Source organism: Heptranchias perlo, chromosome 21 (assembly GCF_035084215.1).
Source record: "Heptranchias perlo isolate sHepPer1 chromosome 21, sHepPer1.hap1, whole genome shotgun sequence".
In the NCBI taxonomy this organism is placed as follows: Eukaryota; Metazoa; Chordata; class Chondrichthyes; order Hexanchiformes; family Hexanchidae; genus Heptranchias; species Heptranchias perlo.
Window position 1 is genome coordinate 43,093,100 of NC_090345.1, and position 22,811 is coordinate 43,115,910.

The window sequence follows — 22,811 nt, forward strand, 5'->3', positions numbered from 1 at the left end:
TTGAGGGAAAAAGCAAAGATGCATATAAGGGGAAGCTAGATAAACACATGAGGGAGAAAGGAATAGAAGAATATTCTGATAGGGTTAGATGAGAGGGGTGGGAGGAGGCTCGTGTGGCGCATAAACACCGGCATGGACCAGTTTGGCCAAATAGCCTGTTTCTGTGCTGCAAACTCAATGTGATGCACATCTTTCTTGCTGAAGTGAGGTGATTGTAAATGCAGAAAATTAACTTCTTCTAAGAAACCAAATCTGATGGATGATTTTACCTTGCAGCACCTCTGACAGACTGCTTTCAGACTCTGACTCCAGTGCCAACGAGGGCACCACGACCGATAAGCGGGCTCCTGGGAGCGAGCGAGCGGCAGAAAGAGCTGCTGCAGCCCAACAGAACTCGGAGCGACTGCGACTTGCTCCACAGTCAGCGTATGCAAATATCCAGGTAGTGGCGATGATGGTATGCATCTTCGTGCAGAGCACTAGAGTCTCCTCGTAGTGCGATTACCCAGCACTTCACGTTTGATTGTTTGCAGTGACTTGTGTATTGTAGACCTACTGAACTGATGGTTTCTCTGTACGGATAGATTTCAGTGCGTTAACTCTTGCAAAACATGAGTAGATGCATTAGGAGTGATGCAGCAGATCACTGGGCCGTACACCACTTTCAGTAATCATGGATTTCCACAGAGCAGCGATCATCACTGCCTTACAACACAAGCTGTTCGTAGAATCTTACAACATTGAAGAAGGCCATTCAGTCCATTGTGCCTGTGCCAGCTCTTTGAATGAGCCATCCAATTAGTCCCACTCCCTTGCCCTTTCCCCATAGCCCTGCAATTTTTTCCTTTTCAAGTATTTATCCAATTCCCTTTTGAAAGTTACTTTTGAATCTGCTCCCACCACCCTTTCAGGCAGTGCATTCCAGATCATAATTTTTTTTTAAATTCTCCTCATCTCTCCTCTGCTTCTTTTGCCCATTATCCTCAGGTTACCGACCCTCCTGCCAGTGGAAACAGTTTCTCCTTATTTACTCTATCAAAACCCTTCATAACTTTGAACACCTCTATTAAATCTCCTCTTAACCTTCTCTGCTCTCAGGAGAACAATCCCAGCTTCTCCAGCCTCTCCACATAACTGAAGTCTCTCATTCTGTTCTGTCTGTTCCAGGAACAGGTATTGCCCACAGAACTCTGCAAAGAGAACACATCCCCTTTATACAACTGCTCACTTTAATAAAATGAGTTAAGAATCTTAGTAAGCATCTTAATGCTTAACCAGAATTGTTTGCCTGGTTGAAGGGGTTCTTTGAGCAATCAAAAATATATGCACATACTTGATTACGGCCAATGTGGCCAGTGCGGGTCTTTGTAAACAAAACTGATTTACTAGCGATTTGAGAGAGCTGCTTTGGGAGTCAACTAGATTATCTGTCATTGTTCCCCAGTTAGTGTGTTTTGAATCTAGTAGCCAGGTATGACTAATAAACTTTAAAAATGATGGCAAGCTCCCAATGGCTCAATGAGTAATCGCAATGCCCAATGTGGCACTCGGCCATACAAACTAGGAAGGGTCCAAGTTCATTCCCTAGTCTATGTTCAGTTAGTTGATCTCGGTCCAGGCCACAGTTGGGATCTTACAATTGACGTCAGTAACCTTGGGCTTGGAAGCAGGAATGCAATCAGCCAGCAGGTCTGATTTTCAGGTTACTGTCTACTGGAAAAAGGCCACATATGGACATTGGGTGAGGGCTAGGTTAGGCTGGACTACGATGCCCATGTGGTTCAGTCAAGTCCAATTCTGGCCTCTTGCGCATCCCTGATTTTCATCACTCCACCATTGGTGGCCGTGCCTTCAGCTGCCTCGGCACTAAACTCTGGAATTCCCTCCTTAAACCTCTCACCCTCTCTACCGCTCTCTCCTCCTCTTTAAAACTTACCTCTTTGACCAACCTGTCTTAATATTTCTTTAGGTGCCTCTGTGTCAAATTTTGACTGATAACGCTCCTGAGAAGTGCCTTGGACGTTTTTACTACTTTAAAGGCACTGTATAAATGCAAGTTGTTGTTGGTTGAATAGATTGCGGCTACTTGCTGTGTAAGCTTCAACATGTTGAATGGCCACTTGGGGGAGCACCTCTAAGGTACCTGAGTATGAGTCTCCACAGTCTGGGGCGAAGGGATGACATTTCTGAAGGGAAAAATTTGAGAGAATTACTGATAGTATTGGGATCGTAAACACCTTGAATTGTGCCTGAAGCTACTGACATTAATCCTCTGGTTGTACATTTTTTTATTGCCTTCCCTCCCTCGGCCGCCAAAATGATCAGTCAGGAGTGGTTGAATTTTCTGGCCAACCAAATAGTTCTTTTTATGTTCAATTTTTTTGTATGGAGTATTTAAGTTTAGCCTTTTTTCCTGCGGTGATTTTGGGCTGTTTCATGTACTGTTACCATGGAGCTCCAGAGACTTGAGCACATAATCCAGGCTGACACCCCAGTGCAGTACTGAGGGAGTGCTGCACTGCCGGAGGTACCGTCTTTTGAATGAGACTTTAAACCGAGGTCCTGTCTGCCCTCTCAGGTGGATGGAAAAGATCCCATGGCACTATTCAAAGAAGAGCAGGGGAGTTCTCCCCAGTGTCCTGGCCAATAATTAGTCCTCAACCAACATCACTAAAACAGATGATCTAGTCATCATCATATTGCTGTTTGTGGGACCTTGCCGTGCGTAAATGGGCATGCCTGCATTTCTTACATTAAAACAGTGACTACAAAAGTACTTAATTGGCTGTAAAGTGCCTTGGGACGTCCTGAGGTTATGAAATGCGCTATATAAATGCAAATCTTTCTTTTTATACCTGTTTTCAAAACACAATCACGTTGACTGGGGTCAGTCTGCAGGTGGGTAACATCACTTGGGTGTCATTTTGTAGCCCACCCACATTCAAAATAGTATTTAATTTTGAAGATTGAGTTTTTAAAATGTATGTGGGGGTAATTTTAAGCTAACCTGCCCGACAGGAATGGATCGGTCACCCATTTTACACCCCGCCCTGATTTTACTCTACATTGGCTTCAATGGAAATTAAAATCAGGGCAGGTTGTAAAACAGACTACCAATCCATTCCCATCAGTTTCCCGCAGGGTAAATTAGATTTAAATTACGCCCTGTATATCTGTTTGAATGAATCGATGTTTGTTTGAAAATTTACCTGTGCTAGAATCATAGTATTAACAGCATAAAATTGATCCATACAGCATATCAATCTAGAGAAACTGTGGGAACAGCCAACCATGTATATATCTGAGAGTGACTCCATTTAAAGCTAATTCCTTCCAGGGGGAGTAGACGTAGTCAGGCTAGTTATCAAGTTTGCATTGGCTGGAAATGCTACGAAGGACTTTCACTTTGTATTGTGTAACCTTAATTAGTCAGTTTTGAATGAGTATTCCAGTACCTGTAAAGTCTCCATCTCAAAACTGTCACCTTATTTAGCTCTGCCCAGTTTCCATCTTGGGTAAAACCACGGAACACGGTCAAAATGTTTGTCCCTGAAGAAATTGTCATGTTGGAGTGACATTTCAGTAAGTGCTGTTAAGCCATTGTATCTCCTTTTCACTTTCAGGCTTTTGACTATGAACAGAAGAAGCTGTTGGCAACCAAAGGTATGTGGTGTGACAGTGACCTCTGACCTTTTGCTATTTGTCAACAGCTCAAGAAAGCGATTCTTCCAAACTACTGCCTGGTGGTTGCTATGAGTTTTTGTCGAGGCTAATGAGTCTGCCTCAAACATACTGACCATCCGTGCTGGATTGTCTTTGTAAAGTATGTGTTTAAAAGGTTCTGTTACGACAGCACATTTAAAGCTCTTGTTTCTCTGCTGGCTGCGGAGTGTACTGAATTCTAATTGGCATCTAAGATCACTAGTTTCTTTGCACTGGTCTGTAGCGATGACCAACACTCAGTCTAGTTTGACAGTAAATGGCCAAAGCACATTCCTGAGTTCATGAGTCATATGCCAAGGGTATTGAAAGCAACGAATCCTGCAAAGTAGTTACGTAAATGCTTTTAGCGCTGCACCATTCAAAAGGTAGGAAAACAAACCCGTGTGTCGTGATAGAAAGGGATATAAATCGTGAGAGATGCAGAAGGAGCAGTTGATGTTGCTTTAGCTTGCACTACATGGCAGAATGCTTGAGAAATTACGGCTCAATCCTGCTAAAAGGAGGTGAGGGAGAAAACAAAAGATAGCTGGAACGTGATTTGATTTTGGGCCAAGAGCTACAGTGACATTTTTGGCATGGCCTCCCCAACAATCGGGCATTGTCAACAGTCCTGGGATGTTGACACCAGTGCAAATGGAGGAGAAGGAATAAAATTGACACGTTCAGAAATATGATCCCCCTCATTTGCATCTGGTTAATGAGTCACGAGCTCATGATTTGGTGGGGGGGTCATTTTTTGTTTAATGTTCTTGAGCAATTCCGTTTTAAAATGAGCCGTCAAAAACAAAAGTTACCCCTTGGAGATTTTATAGCATGTCGTCATTTAAAAAAAAAATTCATTCTTGGGATGTGGGCGTTGCTGGCAAGGCCGGCATTTATTGCCCATCCCTAGTTGTCCTTGAGAAGATGGTGGTGGGCCGTCTTCTTGAGCCACTGCAGTCCTTGTGGTAAAAGTAGTCCCACAATGCTGTTAGTTCTAGGATTTTGCCCCAGCGACAATGTGCCTACCCTGTGGAACTCGAGGCTAAGAGAGGCCACTTGGCTTTGGTTCTTAAAGTAGATGCTTTGTACTCTAATCGCCAATGTTAGGTAGCCAAGAAATAATGCATTAGGATGAATTGAAACATCTTCCTAGTGACGCTGCCTTAACTTTCTTCTTGACGAAGCTATGCTGAAGAAGCCAGTGGTAACCGAAGTGAGGACCCCAACAAATACATGGAGTGGCCTTGGGTTCTCCAAATCGATGCCTGCAGAAACAATCAAGGAGCTAAGACGTGCCAATCATGTGACCTACAAACCAACTATGTCAACTACATATGAGGTAGTGAAAAATTTACACTGCTCTGCATTTTGGTTTTTTACGGTTGATACTCCAAATGTAGTCCCTTTACGCAGCCACTGACTGTTATTTTAGCTTGAAAGATAAATATGCAGCCAGCAAATGTGGCTGAAATTGCTTTTGTCATATTATATGTTCAATACCAATGAGATATAATTCCTTTTTACTCCGATTTAACCAAGATGCCAGGCAATAAAATATTTGACAACGGTCCAAAAATAATGATGTCTTTATTTTGAAAGCAGTGATTTATCTGTATCAGATGTCATATTTTACTTGGCTGTGAGGTCTGACTGGATACTCGAATGAGAAGTGCTGAATCCCACAGCTTTTAAACCCAGCTTCTTGCTGAGTAAACAATGGCAAAATCCAGGAAAGAATGATGAATACTCTGTTTTAGGCAGAGACCCAGCCACATGTTATCAATTACTCTCTGTGTATAGCTTTTAGCAGATTTCTTTTTAAGTTTCTGGTCTGGAGCTGTGATTGTCTTCCAGCAAATCCAACACGTTCACCTCCTGAAACACTGTACACTAACACGGTTCAGTGAAAAGCTGATTCCATAATTATTTCTCATCTCGAAGCTGAACTCTTGATTATATCGATGAGGCAGTGCCTGAGAAAAACACTAAAGAGTGGTTTTTATTTTATGTAAAGGTATAAAAATATCTATTGGCTTAAGTGAACAGTGGGAGAAGTTAAAATTTACTTAACATCTCCTCATCATCCTTAAATATTAATCCTGTTCTTGGCACAGGCAATTTGAAGGGTTAAGTTCTGCACAAGAGCCTTAAACAGTTTATGGGTTATTATACCACTACAGTTAGTGGTTAAAGTAGAATTTGCTATGGGACACTCACCCTCAGCCAGGTTTAACCTCTCACCCTGCCCTATAACCTCTGACCCTGCCATTGTAACCATTGGTAATAGCTTCTTTCTCTTGTGCCTGTTCATGTACACACACAAAACAATCGCTTTTTCCATCTCTCTTGTTCCGTCAGTTTCCCCCTTTTTCGTGCCTCCCCAAAGTCTGTAACTCCATTCCTATTTCTCTTTCTCCACATTTTTTCATGCTTCTTCTGCCCACCCATTTGTCCCTCCTCCCTCATCATCTCCCTCTCTCCACATCTTGCTCACCTTTCTTCTGCAGTCTTTCCCCCTTCTCGCCCTCTTTCCCCCTTCTCGCCCTCTTTCCCCTTTCTCGCCCTCTTTCCCCTTTCTTCTCGCCCTCTTTCCCCTTTCTTCTCGCCCTCTTTCCCCTTTCTTCTCGCCCTCTTTCCCCTTTCTTCTCGCCCTCTTTCCCCTTTCTTCTCGCCCTCTTTCCCCCTTCTCGCCCTCTTTCCCCTTTCTTCTCGCCCTCTTTCCCCCTTCTCGCCCTCTTTCCCCCTTCTCGCCCTCTTTCCCCCTTCTCGCCCTCTTTCCCCCTTCTCGCCCTCTTTCCCCCTTCTCGCCCTCTTTCCCCCTTCTCGCCCTCTTTCCCCTTTCTTCTCGCCCTCTTTCCCCCTTCTCGCCCTCTTTCCCCCTTCTCGCCCTCTTTCCCCTTTCTTCTCGCCCTCTTTCCCCTTTCTTCTCGCCCTCTTTCCCCCTTCTCGCCCTCTTTCCCCCTTCTCGCCCTCTTTCCCCCTTCTCGCCCTCTTTCCCCCTTCTCGCCCTCTTTCCCCCTTCTCGCCCTCTTTCCCCCTTCTCGCCCTCTTTCCCCCTTCTCGCCCTCTTTCCCCCTTCTCGCCCTCTTTCCCCCTTCTCGCCCTCTTTCCCCTTTCTTCTCGCCCTCTTTCCCCCTTCTCGCCCTCTTTCCCCCTTCTCGCCCTCTTTCCCCCTTCTCGCCCTCTTTCCCCCTTCTCGCCCTCTTTCCCCCTTCTCGCCCTCTTTCCCCTTTCTTCTCGCCCTCTTTCCCCCTTCTCGCCCTCTTTCCCCCTTCTCGCCCTCTTTCCCCCTTCTCGCCCTCTTTCCCCCTTCTCGCCCTCTTTCCCCCTTCTCGCCCTCTTTCCCCCTTCTCGCCCTCTTTCCCCCTTCTCGCCCTCTTTCCCCCTTCTCGCCCTCTTTCCCCCTTCTCGCCCTCTTTCCCCCTTCTCGCCCTCTTTCCCCCTTCTCGCCCTCTTTCCCCTTTCTTCTCGCCCCCTTTCTTCTCGCCCCCTTTCTTCTCGCCCCCTTTCCCCCTTTCTTCTCGCCCCCTTCCCCCTTTCTTCTCGCCCTCTTTCCCCTTTCTTCTCGCCCCTTCCCCCTTTTTCTCGCCCCCTTTCCCCCTTTCTTCTCGCCCTCTTTCCCCTTTCTTCTCGCCCCTTCCCCCTTTTTCTCGCCCCCTTTCCCCCTTTCTTCTCGCCCTCTTTCCCCCTTTCTTCTCGCCCTCTTTCCCCCTTTCTTCTCGCCCCCTTCCCCCTTTCTTCTTGCCCCCTTCCCCCTTTCTTCTCGCCCCCTTCCCCCTTTCTTCTCGCCCCCTTCCCCCTTTCTTCTCGCCCCCTTCCCCCTTTCTTCTCGCCCCCTTCCCCCCTTTCTTCTCGCCCCCTTTCCCCTTTCTTCTCGCCCCCTTTCCCTCTTTCTTCTCGCCCCTTCCCCCTTTCTTCTCGCCCCTTCCCCCTTTCTTCTTGCCCCCTTTCCCCCTTTCTTCTCGCCCTCTTTCCCCTTTCTTCTCGCCCTCTTTCCCCCTTTCTTCTCGCCCTCTTTCCCCTTTCTTCTCGCCCCCTTCCCCCTTTCTTCTCGCCCCCTTCCCCCTTTCTTCTCGCCCCCTTCCCCCTTTCTTCTTGCCCCCTTCCCCCTTTCTTCTCGCCCCCTTCCCCCTTTCTTCTCGCCCCTTCCCCCTTTCTTCTCGCCCCTTCCCCCTTTCTTCTCGCCCCCTTCCCCCTTTCTTCTCGCCCTCTTTCCCCCTTTCTTCTCGCCCCCTTCCCCCTTTCTTCTCGCCCCCTTCCCCCTTTCTTCTCGCCCTCTTTCCCCCTTTCTTCTCGCCCCTTCCCCCTTTCTTCTCGCCCCCTTCCCCCTTTCTTCTCGCCCCCTTTCCCCCTTTCTTCTCGCCCCCTTCCCCCTTTCTTCTCGCCCCCTTCCCCCTTTCTTCTCGCCCCCTTCCCCCTTTCTTCTCGCCCCCTTCCCCCTTTCTTCTCGCCCCCTTCCCCCTTTCCCCTTTCTTCTCGCCCCCTTTCCCCTTTCTTCTCGCCCCCTTTCCCCTTTCTTCTCGCCCCCTTTCCCCTTTCTTCTCGCCCCCTTCCCCCTTTCTTCTCGCCCCTTCCCCCTTTCTTCTCGCCCCTTCCCCCTTTCTTCTCGCCCCCTTCCCCCTTTCTTCTCGCCCTCTTTCCCCCTTTCTTCTCGCCCCCTTCCCCCTTTCTTCTCGCCCCCTTCCCCCTTTCTTCTCGCCCCCTTTCCCCTTTCTTCTCGCCCCCTTTCCCCCTTTCTTCTCGCCCTCTTTCCCCTTTCTTCTCGCCCCCTTTCCCCCTTTCTTCTCGCCCCCTTTCCCCCTTTCTTCTCGCCCTCTTTCCCCTTTCTTCTCGCCCCCTTTCCCCCTTTCTTCTCGCCCTCTTTCCCCTTTCTTCTCGCCCCCTTTCCCCCTTCCCTTCCCCTTTCTGCTGCTCCTTCTTTCTCCCCGCCTCTCCATCTTTCTTGTCTCCCACTCCTTGCCTATCTTTTTGCCTTTCTCAGTATCCTGGTACATCTTGTTTCACTCTTTGTTTAGCCTCTTCCCCCAGCTCATCTCCAGAATTATCACACTCAGCCTCTCCGTTTTTGTCCCTTTCACTGTTGTTCTCCACCCCTTCCCTCTCCACCTATTTCATTCTCTGCTAGTCTTCTACTCTTCAAACCCCCTCCCCACAGCAGCTTTATACCAAACATTGCAACTTGTTGCTCAGACGATCTCAGATGACCCTTTGACCTTCCAACCCTGCCACTACCAAGCCATGTTGATTGGTGCCTCCCGTATTGCAAGTGTGGGTGTGATTGGCTGCATCCCCATGTCAATTCTAGGTAATGAGCAAATCTCACTGTTGGAAGCTTTAATTCAGCTTGAATGAGACTGCAGCAGACTGTAACCAGCCTGGACTGGCTTTACAGTAATTGCAGCCTGACAGTGAGAGGCCTCTGCACCTGGAGCCTGGATTGTTGAACACAGGCTGCAAGCAGCTAAATACATAGAATTATATAGACTTTACAGCACAGAAACAGGCCATTCAGCCCAACAGGTCTATGCCGATGTTTATGCTCCACACGAGCCTCCTCCCTCCCTACTTCATCTAACCCTATCAGCATATCCTTCTATTCCTTTCTCCCTCATGTGCTTCTCTAGCTTAAATACATCTTTGCCGTTCGCTTCAACTACTCCTTGTGGTAGTGAGTTCCACATTCTAACCGTGCTCTGGGTAAAGAAGTTTCTCCTGAATTCCCTATTGGATTTATTAGTGACTATCTTATATTTATGACCCCTAGTTTTGGCCTCCCTCACAACATCATCTTTACAAAACTCCTTGTTAATTTTACAGGTCACCCTTCATTCTTCTCTTTTCTAAAGAAACGAGCCCGAGCCTGTTCAGTCTTTCCTGATAGTGATATCCCCTTAGTGCAGGCGGCCAGTTTATATTGAAGAGGTAGATTGCCATACTGTTCCACTTCCAGCCCACATTAACCACTGAGGAATGTAACTGGGGAAGTGGCTTCTCCTGATGGGTGGTTTTGGTCTTTGTGGTTGAATGCAAAATGGCTGCGGAACGAACTGCCACCTCTGTGTTCAGAAAGGGGATCAGTTTGTTTTACTAAAGACTGAGGCAAAACTCGGAAAAGCTATAACTCGGTCCTCAGGGAAGGGATAACTAAGTGAGATGGATGCCTAAAGGACAGGGGGGTGATTCACAATGGTTATTGACTTGGCTTGGCACAGGTTAGATAGCAATCTGTCACACTTTAAAGGAGTTCACCAAAGTCTTTACACATCGTTAGAAGAAACGAGTGCCGTTTAACAATGATCTTCCTCTGCAGTCATCGTCAACAGTGACGTTATCACGGTCGAACAGTCGGGAGTGTATCGGGGGTGGCAGTGATTCTGATAATTGGAGGGATCGGAATGGCTCCGGTGCTGGCTCTCATGGCGAATTCCCAACTTCCATCAACAGCCCTCAGCGAAAAAATAACCCATGTAAGCATTTCAGGCATTGTGACTGAGGACTTTCCTCTTTCGACCTTGCTATAACATTGAGGGGAGATTGCTAAATGTACTTGCTACTTGCTGTATTTATAGTCGAGGTTTTGTATAATTCTATAACTCTCCAATGCATTATTTATTCTGCAGTTGTTAAAGATTGGGTTTTAAAACTGTAGGTATCGGATAACTTACATAGAATTTACAGCACAGAAACAGGCCATTCGGTCCAACTGGTCTATGCTGGTGTTTACGCTGCACACGAGCCTCCTCCCACTCTACTTCATTTAACCATCTCAGCATTTCCTTCTATTCCTTTTACCCTCATGTACTTATCCAGCTTCCCCTTAAATGCATCTATGCTATTTCCCTCAACTACTCCTTGAGGTACCGAGTTCCACATTCTAACCGCTCTCTGAGCAAAGAAGTTTCTCATGCATTCCTTATTGGATTTATTAGTGACTATCTTATATCTAGGCCCCTAGTCAAACTTTCTTAAAAAGTTTTGCGAAAGAGCATAGGTTAACCAATAACGGTGAAATCAATGCATAATAAAAGCTGATGTTTTTAGAATGGGCTCCATCCTTGCCTTACAGTTTAACTCTAATGTCCACTGTGATGGTGCAAGTTTTGTTCGTCAAACCAAGACAATTGGAGCAACAATTAATTTGAGTTTTTAATAAACACGGAGGAGGAAACCCCTCCTCCCTCTGTAGCCCCGCAACTAGAATAATGTAGGAACCTAAATAGGCCATTCAGCCCCTCGAGCTTGTTCCCCCGCTCTGTTAGATCATGGCTGATCTGTACCTCGAATCCATTTACTTGCCTTTTCTCCTCATCCCTTGATACCCTTGCCTAACAAAAATCTATCAATCTCAGTCTTGAAAATTTTCTTTGACCCAGCAACCACAGGCTTTTGGGGAGAGGGAGGGGTTTCCAGACTTCCACTGCACTTTGTGTGAAAAATGTATTGGGCCAGATCTTGCTAGAGTGAGCCATGCCCTGTTAGACTTTTTACTGCACCCTTCAGCTCAAAGTTTTTTTGCACCGTAACTTGCTGGAAGTGTGAGCTGATAACGGGGCGGAGAGGGCATCGGGGCATGTGGGCCCTTAGTGAACGGAGGGACCAACAGTCTATCTCCTTAACTAATGAGATTTAAGGGTTGAGAAGGAAGGTGAATTAGAGTCAAATCAGGTACAGAAAGAGAAATAAAGAGAGGGAAAGATGGATTGGACTAACAGAGAGAGAAAAAAGAGACGGAAAGGAAAAGTAAGAAAAAAAATTAAAAATTAAAAATTTGACATTTTTAAAATTCCCAAGAACAATTTACCACTTGAAGGAATGAGACTCCGCAGTTTAAATTGTTCAGTTTCTGGGCCAGAGAGGTTGATTGGCATTGTATTAACAAATGTCACATCATTAAAAAGATACTTATGCTGTTAATTACCAGACTTAACTTTCTGTGGCGAGTTTAATGGACAATTAAGGTGCAATTCCAGCAAGTTCTTAAAAATAACGGGGAGGCTAAGGGCGAAGCAAACAGGGGAGTGGCATAAATCGACCAGCAGGTTCTGGAGATTCACAACTCACTGCGTATCTCTCAATCCCCTGAATTTACTGGTTGATTTGCGCATTAATAACGGTGTGCGTCGTTCACACGTCGTTATTTTTACAGCAAGATCTGGCCCAACATAATAGTCCTGTAATCTGGATAGCCATACAGTCATAAAGAATGTATGTGTGCTGTGGATCGAGATTATCTTGTTACTTTTTGTTCAGTTCCTTCTCCAGAGATAAAAACAAATGTCTGCCTAAATGTGGGGCCTTAAAAATAAAGTCGCAGTTCCTTATCCCAGCATAAAACATGTTGAAGTGTTTGTAGCCATAAAATGCAGTGAAATTCTCATTTCCTGATCTTGGCAGAACTGGCGCCTGGGATTTCTGTGAAGCAATTTATGAAAATTTAAAATGAAGCAAATGGTGTCTTTCATCAGAACATCTTTATTCACGTCTGTTAACGTCATTACGTTTATTGTACCTACTACTGATGGGGCACGTCCCTCATTCCATCTCTGTGCTGTGTACATAAAACTTTCATGTTGGGGTGGAAGTCATTGCTCGTCTTGGTGAGGACTGTCGGTGCTGAGAAATGAAACATTTTCACATCTATTGCAGCCTCAATGATCAGATGTATCTTTATCTGGATGCTGGGTAAAGCATTCACCATGTAGCCCCAAAAGAATGACCTCCCCTTATTTTGCAGTACTGGAGTGCATCAAGTCCGACATTTCCCGAGATTCCTGGCAGCAAAGCAGTTGCTAAGTATAAATTCAGAGGGGATTCCCTTGCTACGCTTTGTCCTTTCATGAGCTCTTAGTGGGTAAACTATTTGTACAGTCCATTAAATCTCATTCTTCTAGTTTGAGTTTTGTTCCCGTACCATAGCAAATACAGCTACCTACCTACCTTGCCAGTGACTGCATCCCCATAATGCCAAGTGCGATCTTGGAATGCTAAATGTAATTATTTGGAATTCGCACGTAGATAAAAAATAACTTTCTAATTTGGTTTTCCTCCAGTGAATTTGGGAGTGAGGGCAGTATAGAAGTTGTCAGTTACTTGTCCCACTGTTTATATTGTGTTTCCCTTGCCCTGACTTTAGCTCCCTATTGCTAGCCTGGTGTGAGGTAACACAAGAGATATGAGCAAAATATTTCCACTACCACCAGTATGAAAATCTGTACTTCCAGTAGCCACAGTTTCAAGCAAGAAATTCAGCCTGTGCGCACTAACCCAGCCTCGTGTGAGGAGCTGGTACTGTATTAGTAAGAGGCTGCTCACATCAGTTGTTCTTAAGCGCTCTCTAAGAGAGACCGACTAATTTGTCCTCGCCTTGTGCTAAGTTAAGGAACTATTTCAGCTGTGTATCAAGATTCTGCTACCTTTTGCTCAGTTCCCTCCCCAGAGATGAAAAAAAAAGGTTGAATTAGTGTAACTTCGATTTGAGCCCAGGCTACATCGACCTAAGGATTGTAGCACTTCGCAAAATGGATTCCCCATCAATAGAGAGAAAGAGGGTGAAATTGGTCAACACCAGCCATACGAAACGAGCTCAAAGCGAATCTGCACGGTGTAGCATGCTTGGGAGGAACAGGTGACTTTAGACCTCTGGCTCCCGAAGCTCTCCACCACTGGGATTTCCTCACCTCATGTCTGACTCTGTTGTAGACTAATCGATGGGGATTGATTAATCAACAACTTCATTATCATTGTATCATGGGACTACCAGGATGGTAGAAGGTGAACTGGATGGACCATGGTCTTTTTTTCTCATCTAGCAATACCTATGTCCCTAAAACGGGCTTCTGATTCGCTATGAGCCCATTTTGGCAACTGGCATAGACCAATTTCACCCCCAGTGAGTTTCTGTAATGGATTTCAGGTGTAATATTTGAACTTTTTGTCTCCTCAGCTGAGCACTACTTGACCAGCAGTAATTATATGGACTGTATTTCCTCCCTGATGGGTAGCAATGGCTGCACCCTGAATAGCTCCTTTAAAGGCTCTGAATTGCCCGAACTCTTCAGCAAGCTCGGTTTAGGCAAATACATGGATATCTTCCAGCAGCAAGAGGTTAGTCCGCTCGCTCGTCATTGAATGTCAATGAAATCTATACATGCTCCCAGGAATATTTTAAAACTACATATATATATATATATATATATATATATATAGTTCTTGTTCTTATTCTTACGAAGTACTTTGGAATAAAAGGAAATTTATTTGGTTGGGGGGAGGCAGGGGGGTGGGGATGAAAGGAATCTGCGTTCAGCAAAAAGATTGATGCCAGTACTGGGACATTTTTCTCATTTTGCGAATTCAGTGCCCTGCATTCCCAGGGCAGGCACAGTGCAGCCAGAGGTGGAGTGAAGCTCCCTCTACTGTGCCTCAATACTGGGCCTTAACCCAACCATAGAACCGCACTGTTACTGAACCAATGCAGTTTAGCTTTCTAGATTCTAGAAGCTATCCTTAAGTGACTCGTTGAGATTGTTGGTTTAGCTCCATTCATGTTAAGTTGGGGGTAGTTTTCTGCTGTGGAACCAGGCCCACCAGGAGCTGGATTGAGACGATCCAAATTCATGAGCGGTAGGAGTTCTATCCCGTCAGTGTGAGCTGGATTGGACCCATAGGTGAAAAGAGTTGTGTGCAAATCCACTAAACCACCCTGTGTCTCTCTAGATATTTTCACATGCATTTTTGTTTACTCTGTAAGTGTACTTAACTGTGCATCAAATTGCAAAGATTATGGCAAAATGCAATAGGTACAGCGATTGATATATATAATTCCTGAAATTCTTCTCTCCATCACTGGAAGCTCCAGTAGAGTTGACCGTTCCTGATTTGTGCGAGTAAAATGGTCGCCTGCCACCTCAGCACTTGACCAGAAACTGTCCTCTTACAATGAAAACACATCAACGGGCAGCATTTCATCATTGATATAAGCAGCCATTAAAACAAAAACGGAGCCTTAAAAATTAGCAGTAGAAGACAGACAGTAGTAAAGGGCGAGGAGGTTTGTTTCACCACACGGATTCTGCCATTTACCGCGTCCTACGGGAAGTTATTGACCTCGCTCTTCCTCACGACTTCTTAGATTGACCTTCAGACTTTCCTAACCCTGACTGACCAGGACTTGAAGGAGCTCGGAATTACCACATTTGGTGCCAGAAGGAAAATGCTGCTTGCAATTTCAGGTCCGTATATCTCTGTATATTTTTTAAACAATTTGTTCTTCTCAATAAAATAGGAACAAGCCTGAAGGTGCCTGTGAAAATACTGAAAGAAAGCAGTTCAAGGGGAAACCAGCCCCCTGTCCCAGCATCTCTGCGTGTTTCTGAATTCAACACAGAAGCATATTTTAAAAACATTTCAAAAAATGAAAATGATGGCTACAGATTTTTAAGTACCACAGCTCTCCCTAAATCATAGAGGGTCCAGCTTGATTTCGAAGATGTTGTTTGCTATCAGTCCCAGAGTTTTACTAGTTAATGACTTTAACGCGGGGGTTTTGTGCTAAATTACAATACGAGATGCTCGGTCATTGAAAATTGCCTAATGCAAACCTGCTTTTGTAGTTTTAAGTGGGAGAGATCTATTTAGCACCTTCCTTAATGTTGCCTTTAAAACACATTGTCCGACCGGCTGGTTTAATATACACAACCCTGATTGCAGTCAGTGGGGAGCCAACTTTTCAAATTAAACTCAGTATCACAACTATCTACAGGTGGTTAGACGTGGCAGAAATCATCATTTGAGGCTCATCACTGTTTGAGTACGATGGGGTTGAGTCTTGGAGCTTCAAACGTGGAACGGTAATGACTAAAATCGCTGATACGTGTGACTTCTCTGACAGGAGAGACTGCAAAAACCCCCTTGCAGTCTCCCCCGGACAATGTCCATTATTTAATTGATCGCAGCAAAGAGCAATAGGCCGTGTTACCGTCCTATCAAAACTCATATGTTGGTTAAATGTGCACATTTGCCTAAAACTCATTGGTGACATTCTTTCTTGGAGAAAAAAAAGGTCATTTAAATCAACTGTGTTTTAAAAAAAACGCACGTGACGTTGTGAGATTCGGAGTTTTCGGGTTTGGGGTGGGTTTCTGCTGGAGTTTGTAGAACAGGTTGGAGTTCCAGATTGGAAGATCACAAAAATGCTGGAAATCCACGGCAGATGAATCAACATCTGAAAGAAAATAAGCTGAACGTTTTGGTTCTGACCCCTTCTCAGACTGATGAACGTGCTGAGCATCTCCAGCACTCTTTATATATTTTTTTATCTCCCTTGATGAGCTTCTGATGTACATTATGCCTACAAGGCCTGGAGCCAATAGCCACATTTGATTTGGCAGAGATACCGACAGGCTCGATCAGCAGCCCATCCACCACCTTAAACATTCACTCCCTCCACCACCGACACACCGTGGCTGCAGTGTGTACCATCTACAAGATGCACTGCAGCAACTCACCAAGACTTCTTCGACAGCACCTCCCAAACCCACAACCTCCATCACCTAGGAGGACAAGGGCAGCAGGCACATGGGAACACCATCACTTCCAAGTTCCCCTCTAACTCACACACCATCCAGAGTTGGACATGCATCGCTGTTCCTTCTGTCGCTGGGTCAAAATCCTGGAACTCCCTACCTAACAGCATTGTTGGGAGCACTTTCACCACACGGACTGCAGCGGTTCAAGAAGGTGGCTCACCACCACTTTCTCAAGGGCAATTAGAGATGGACAATAAATGCTGGCCTCGCCAGCGACGTCCACATCCCGAGAATTAATAATAAACAAAGAAAGTAGCATGAATATACAATAATTTCCCTCAAGCTGATGAATGAGCATTGTTAATGAGGAACTCCCAGGGTCCTGGCATGTATAACTATATGTTTCCCAGTTCCTTTGTCATCACAAAATCCTAGGTTGAAATGGTTTGGGGGACATTCGGGAACTATCAGCTTGAAAAACCAGCCAAGTAAACATCTTTTAATGTTGGCTGGTGGTGGGAAATGGAAAGATGGCAGGTGGAGGAAGGGAGTTCAGGTGGGGCAAGAGCTGTCATTGGGATAACACAGGGAGAGCTTTATCCTCCATCTAACTGCTACCGTATGTTACACAGCACTACGACGCACCTTAACTTAAACACAAGAGGTCAAGAAAGTAATCTTTTTTTAAAAAGAGAAAATTGTGAATGACCTAACTTGGATCTGCTGAATCCTTCTGTCCCCCCAGAAAGATGTGTTGTATCTGTGTGTGTGCACCTGCCTTTTCACCCTCCACCATCACCTTTTTAGAATATTTCTTCACACTCAAATTGTTTTTTTTAATATGGGACTTAATTTTATTGTGAAAATCTTACGGAATGTGGGTGTAGACGATTACAGGAAGGAAAGAAATACATACGAGTAAACATACAAAAATGACAGACAGGAAAAGATCCACTGGCCCATCCAGCCTGTCCCACACAGTTCTGACGCCTGGTGCATCACAATGCAGACACTCCCCACCCGACGCCATGTAATCTCATGGGAGAGGCAAAAAAGCAGTTAAAACCCAGGCCGATTGGAGGGAAAATAAACTAGAAAATTCCTCTCCGATCTTCTTAGGCAATCGAAACTAGTCCAGGAGATCACATTGGCATTACAGGATACTTACCTCTTGTATGAGGTGATCTCCACCTCAGCCAGAAACAGGTCCAGTTCTCGCTTGAAGGAATACAGTGACTTCGCGTTCAACGCACGAGCCGGCAATCTGTTCCACAGGTCCGCTATTCTGTGGGAAAAGAACCACCTTTGGAATTCTCTACCCCAGAGGGCTGTGGATGCTCAGTCGTTGAGTGTATTCAAGACTGAGATCGTTAGATTTTTGGACACTAAGGGAATCAAAGGATAGGGCTGGAAAGTGGAGCTGAGGTAGATCAGCCATGATCTTATTAAATGGCGGAGCAGCCTCGAGGGGCCGTATGGCCTACTCCTGCTCCTATTTCTTATGCTCTTATGTTCTTAGCCACCTAACGTCCAACCTAGTTCTGCCCTTACATAACTAGGAAGCGTGACACCTGGTCCTCCCTAACCTATCCAGTTGAAATAATTGGTCTGCTTGGTTCCAGGGATGAGGGACTTCAGTAACATGGATAGACTGGAAATGGTGAGGTTATTCTCCTTAGAGCAGAGAAGCTGCAGAGGATTAATTAATGACCTCATTGTAATGGAGCCCCTAGGTAGCAGTGATCACAATATGATGGAATTGCGCATTTAGATTGAGAGAGAGAAAAGTAAGTCTAAGACTAGTGTTTTAAACTTAAATAAGGGCAATTATGAGGGCATGAATACAGCTGGCTAAAGTGAACTGGGAAATTAGGTTAAAGGATAGGTCAGTAGAGATGCAGTGGCAGACATTTAATGAGATATTGAATTAAATAACACTCAGCTAAGATACATTCCAGTGAGAAAGAAAGGCTCCAGGGGAAGGCCGTACCATCCGTGGCTAACTAAGGAAGTTAAAGATAGTATCAAATTGAAAGAAAAAGCATAGAATTCTGCAAAGATTAGTGGCAGGTCAGAAGATTGGACAGAATATAAAACACAGCAAAGAATGACTAAAAGAATAATAAGGAGGGAGAAATTAGAGTACAAGAGAAAGCTAGCAAGAAATATAAAAACAGATAGTAAGAGTTTCTACAGGTATTTAAAAAGGAAAAGAGTAAGTAAAGTGAGCGTTGGTCCTCTAGAGAGTGAGTCTGGGGAATTAATAATGGAGAATAAGGAAATGGCAGATGAATTGAAAGATATTTTGTGTCCGTCTTCACTGTAGAGGATACACATAACATGCCAGAAATAATTGTGAATTGAGAGGTGAAAGGGAGGGAGGAACTTAAAACATTTATAATCACCAGGGAAAGGGTTTTGAAAAAAATATTAGAACTAAAAGCTGACATCATCCTAGGGTCTTAAAAGAAGTGGCTGCAGAGATAGTAGATGCATTGGTATTAATTTTCCAAAATTCCCTAGATTTTGGAAGGGTCCCATCAGATTGGAAAATAGCAAATATAACTCCTCTATTCAAGAAATGAGGGAGACAGAAAGCAGGAAACTACAGACCAGTTAGCTTAACATCTGTCATAGGGAAAATGCTAGAATCTAGTATTAAGGAGGTTATAGCAGGGCACTTTGCATTGAGATTTTCTATCAGGCAGAATCAACACGGCGTTGTGAAAGGGAAATCGTGTTTGACTAATTTATTAGAGTTCTTTGAGGAAGTAGCAAGCAACGTGGATAAAGGGGATCCTGTGGATGTTGTGTACTTGGATTTCCAGAAGGCTTCTAACAAGGTGCCACATCAAAGGCTACTACAAAAAATAAGAGCTCATGGTGTAGGGGGTAACATATTAGCATGGATAAAAGATTGGTTAGCTAACAGGAAATAGAGAGTAGGCATAAATGTGTCATTTTCAGGTTGACAAGAAGTAACGAGTGGGGTGCCACAGTGATCAGTGCTTGGGCCTCAACTATTTACAATCTATATCAATGAATTGGATGAAGGGACAAAGTATGGTTGCTAAGTTTGCTGATGATACAAAGGTAGGTAGGAAAGTAAGTTGTGAAGAGGACATAAGGAGTCTGCAAAGGGATATAGATAGGTTAAGTGAGTGGGCAAAAAATTGGCAGATGGAGTATAATGTGGGAAAATATGAACTTGTCCACTTTGGCAAGAGGAATAGAAAAGCAGTATATTATTTAAATGGAGAGAGATTGCAGAACTCTGAGGTACAGGGGGATCTGGGTGCCCTAGTACATGAATCACAAAAAGTTAGTATGCAGGTGCAGCAAGTGATTAGGAAGGCAAATGGAATGTTATCATTTATTGCAAGGGGAATGGAATATAAAAGTAGAGATGTTTTGCTACAGTTGTACAGGGCATTGGTGAGACCACATCTAGAATACTGTGTGCAGTTTTGGTCTCCTTATTTAAGAAAGGACATAATTGCTTTGGAGGCAGTTCAGAGAAGGCTCACTCGACTAGTTCCTGGGTTGAGGGGGTTATTTTATGAGGAAAAGTTTGACAAGTTGGGCCTGTATACACTGGAGTTTAGAAGAATGAGAGGCAATCTTTTTGAAACATATAAGATCCTGAGGGGACTAGAAGGGGTAGATGCTGAGAGGATGTTTCCCCTTATAGGAGAGGCTAGAACTAGGGGCCACATTTAAAATAAGGGGTCTCCCATTTAAGACGGAGATGAGGAGAAATTTTTTCTCTGAGGGTCGTGAGTCTGTGGAACTCCCTTCCCCAGAGAGCGGTGGAGGCAGGGTGATTGAATATTTTTAAGGCTGAGTTAGATAGATTCCTGATTAACAAGGGAGTCAAAGGTTATAGTAGGTAGACGAGAAAGTAGGGTTGAGGTCACAATCAGATCAGCCATGATCTTACCAAATGGCAGAGCAGGCTCGAGGGGCCGAATGGCCTATTCCTGCTCTTAATTCGTATGTCCATGTTTGATAGAAGTGTTCAAAATCATGAAGCGTTTAGATAAGTAAATAAAGAGAAGCTGTTCCCATTGGCGGAAGGGTCAAGAACCAGAGAACACAGATTTAAGGTGATTGGCAAAAGAACCAAAGGCGAGTAGTTATGATCTGGAATGCGCTGCCTGAAAGGGTGGTGGAAGCAGATTCAATCGTGGCTTTCAAAAAGGAATTGGATATATATTAGAACGGAAAAAATTTGCAGGGCTACAGAGACAGAGCGGGGGAATGGGACTTAACTGAAATGCCCTTACAAAGAGCCGGCAGGGGCTTGATGGACCAAATGGCCTCCTCCTGTGCTGTAACGATTCTATGATTCTACATACACACAATCTGGTTCCTTCATTATTTTATAAACCTCGATCAAATCACCCCTCTCTACGTTTCTTTAAAGCTTCCAGACCCCAACCCCTTTGAGCCTATCTGGGTAACTACGGTGTTTTAAACTGGGAATTAATCTTGTGACCCTCCTCTGCACCCTTTCCAAAACCTCAATATCACCCACCCGTATAAGGAGACCAATGTTGGGCCCAGTATTCTAAATGAGGCCTAACCATGGTCTTGGACAAGGACAAAATGGTAATGCACTAAATAAATAGTATGCGTTACAGTTATTGGAGAAACGACACCAGCCCAAATGCACAACTGTCAGACAGCAATCTATATAACTCTCGAACATCCTTTGTAACCTGTAGAGGTGGCAGAAAACTGATGTTCTACTGATACAGGTTTCTTGTAGACTCCCTAGCCATCACCACTCTATCCTGGTGCTGATAAAGATCATACTTCTCTTACACTGTTAGTACATTGGTTTCCATCACGGTTTGAGATACTTTAGAACTCTTGGTTTCTGCTTTTTGTTTGTCTTTGTGCCGACCAGAATCCTCTTTTCCTCGTCACCTCAGCTGTAAAAACAGGCTCCTTACTTTTTAATGAACACCGTTGTCCTTTTATTGTGAAACAGATTCTAACCTCATTAGCCCTGCAAAGTTTCTTCGGTTCATTTCTCGGCTTGTTACAAAGATACACACCTTATTTAGTCACTTTGATTTTGTACGTGATTGCCAATAACATTATATTTAACATGTATACTGTTGTACAGAGATGAATGAGGGTGAAGAATTAATTTTTAGTGCCTTTGTGAACACCAATTTGCCTAAATAATTTTTTAAAAATAAAATGTTCTGTTCTCTTTCGGTCAACCTTGACTCATTTCCTCTGATCACGTTCTGGATTACTTTCAGATGGGGGGGGAGATATAGGAGCCATGTCCCTGAAGTTAGGCCGTGGGATACTAGTGTATGAATGCTTAATGTGCTCCTCAAATTCCCCTCTTTTTTTAAATAACATTAACCTGTTTAAAATAAATAGGCTTCTGCGCCTGGTAAAACAGAGACGAGAATAATTTCAGACAAACACATTAAACCCCAATAACTCAGGATAACCCTCCGAGATCTCTACGCTCCTCCAATTCTGATCCCTTGCGCATCCTCAACTTCCTTCACTCCACCATTGGCGGCCATGCCTTCAGCTGGCTAGGCCCTAAGCTCTGGAATTCCCTTCCTAAACCTCTCCATCATTCTGTCTCTCTCCTCCTTCAAGACGCTCCTTAAAATCCTTTGACCAAGCTTTTGGTCACCTGTCCTAATATTTCCTTATGTGGCTCGGTGTCAATTTTTGTCTGATAATGCTCCAAGAAGCATCTTGGGACGTATTACTATGTTAAAGACGCTATTATAAATGCAAGTTGTTTGATGTAATTTCAGGCCTCCTCTTAATAACTCAAATATCATAGAGTTAATTCTTCTAAATCTGATAAATGGTATTCTGTCATCAGATTCCAAGTTTCTCTTTGAAAACCATCTAACTGGGAGTTATCTCTCTAATGGACATCCATCCGTCCATTCATTCAGCCCCAAACAATTCTCACTTCATCGCAGTGACACAGAGATATTTAATCAGAATTGATTGTCTCCCTTGTCATAATTTGGACACTGCTTAAAAACAGCCAGTTGTTGGGAAGTACATCTGTTGAATGTGTTTTAATTGTAATTGTCAGATATACATTGATTCCTGTTCATACACGGTTGCCGTGTTCATTGAGTTGACTTATTGTCAGTGTTTATGTAATTTTCTATAACTACACATATTGGCAAAGGCAACGGAGCCAACCAAGAAGGGGGAGCCGTTGGTTGTTGTGCTGTTGGGGAGGGAACTTTCTTCTGTTGAGGTGTGAGAGATGCCTTGGGGGTTGGCTGGCTGCTCTTTGCCGGTGAGGAGCCAACTGTTTGCTTTTTAAGGAGGATGTTGAGTGAAAGTGACTTGACAGTCATAATATTAGCACTGTGAGCACTGTAATAAATAAAGAGCCAGTTTCCCATCAGCAGAGTCGTTCTCCTTCGAGCAGAGAAGTTTAAGGGGAGATTTAATAGAGGTGTTCAAAATCATGAAGCGTTTTGATAGAGTAAATAAAGAGAAACTGTTTCCACTGACAGGAGGATCGGTAACCAGATGATACAGATTTTATGTAATTGGAAAAAGAACTGGGGG

General features: G+C 44.4%; 1 protein-coding gene across 3 annotated transcripts in view; it reads left to right on the forward strand.

The window, feature by feature from the left end:
* The window catches only part of LOC137340191 (protein bicaudal C homolog 1-like), a 255,822-nt gene that overhangs the window by 227,957 nt on the left and 5,054 nt on the right, over nt 1-22,811 (forward strand). For 2 of the 3 annotated variants that reach the window (XM_068002585.1, XM_068002587.1), the window contains 6 exons: nt 277-457; nt 3,624-3,663; nt 4,890-5,044; nt 10,016-10,172; nt 13,649-13,809; nt 14,834-14,933. In XM_068002585.1, the coding sequence (XP_067858686.1) occupies nt 277-457; nt 3,624-3,663; nt 4,890-5,044; nt 10,016-10,172; nt 13,649-13,809; nt 14,834-14,933 (794 nt within the window). The remainder of the gene's footprint in view (nt 1-276; nt 458-3,623; nt 3,664-4,889; nt 5,045-10,015; nt 10,173-13,648; nt 13,810-14,833; nt 14,934-22,811) is intronic. The other variant, XM_068002586.1, reaches the window with a different exon arrangement.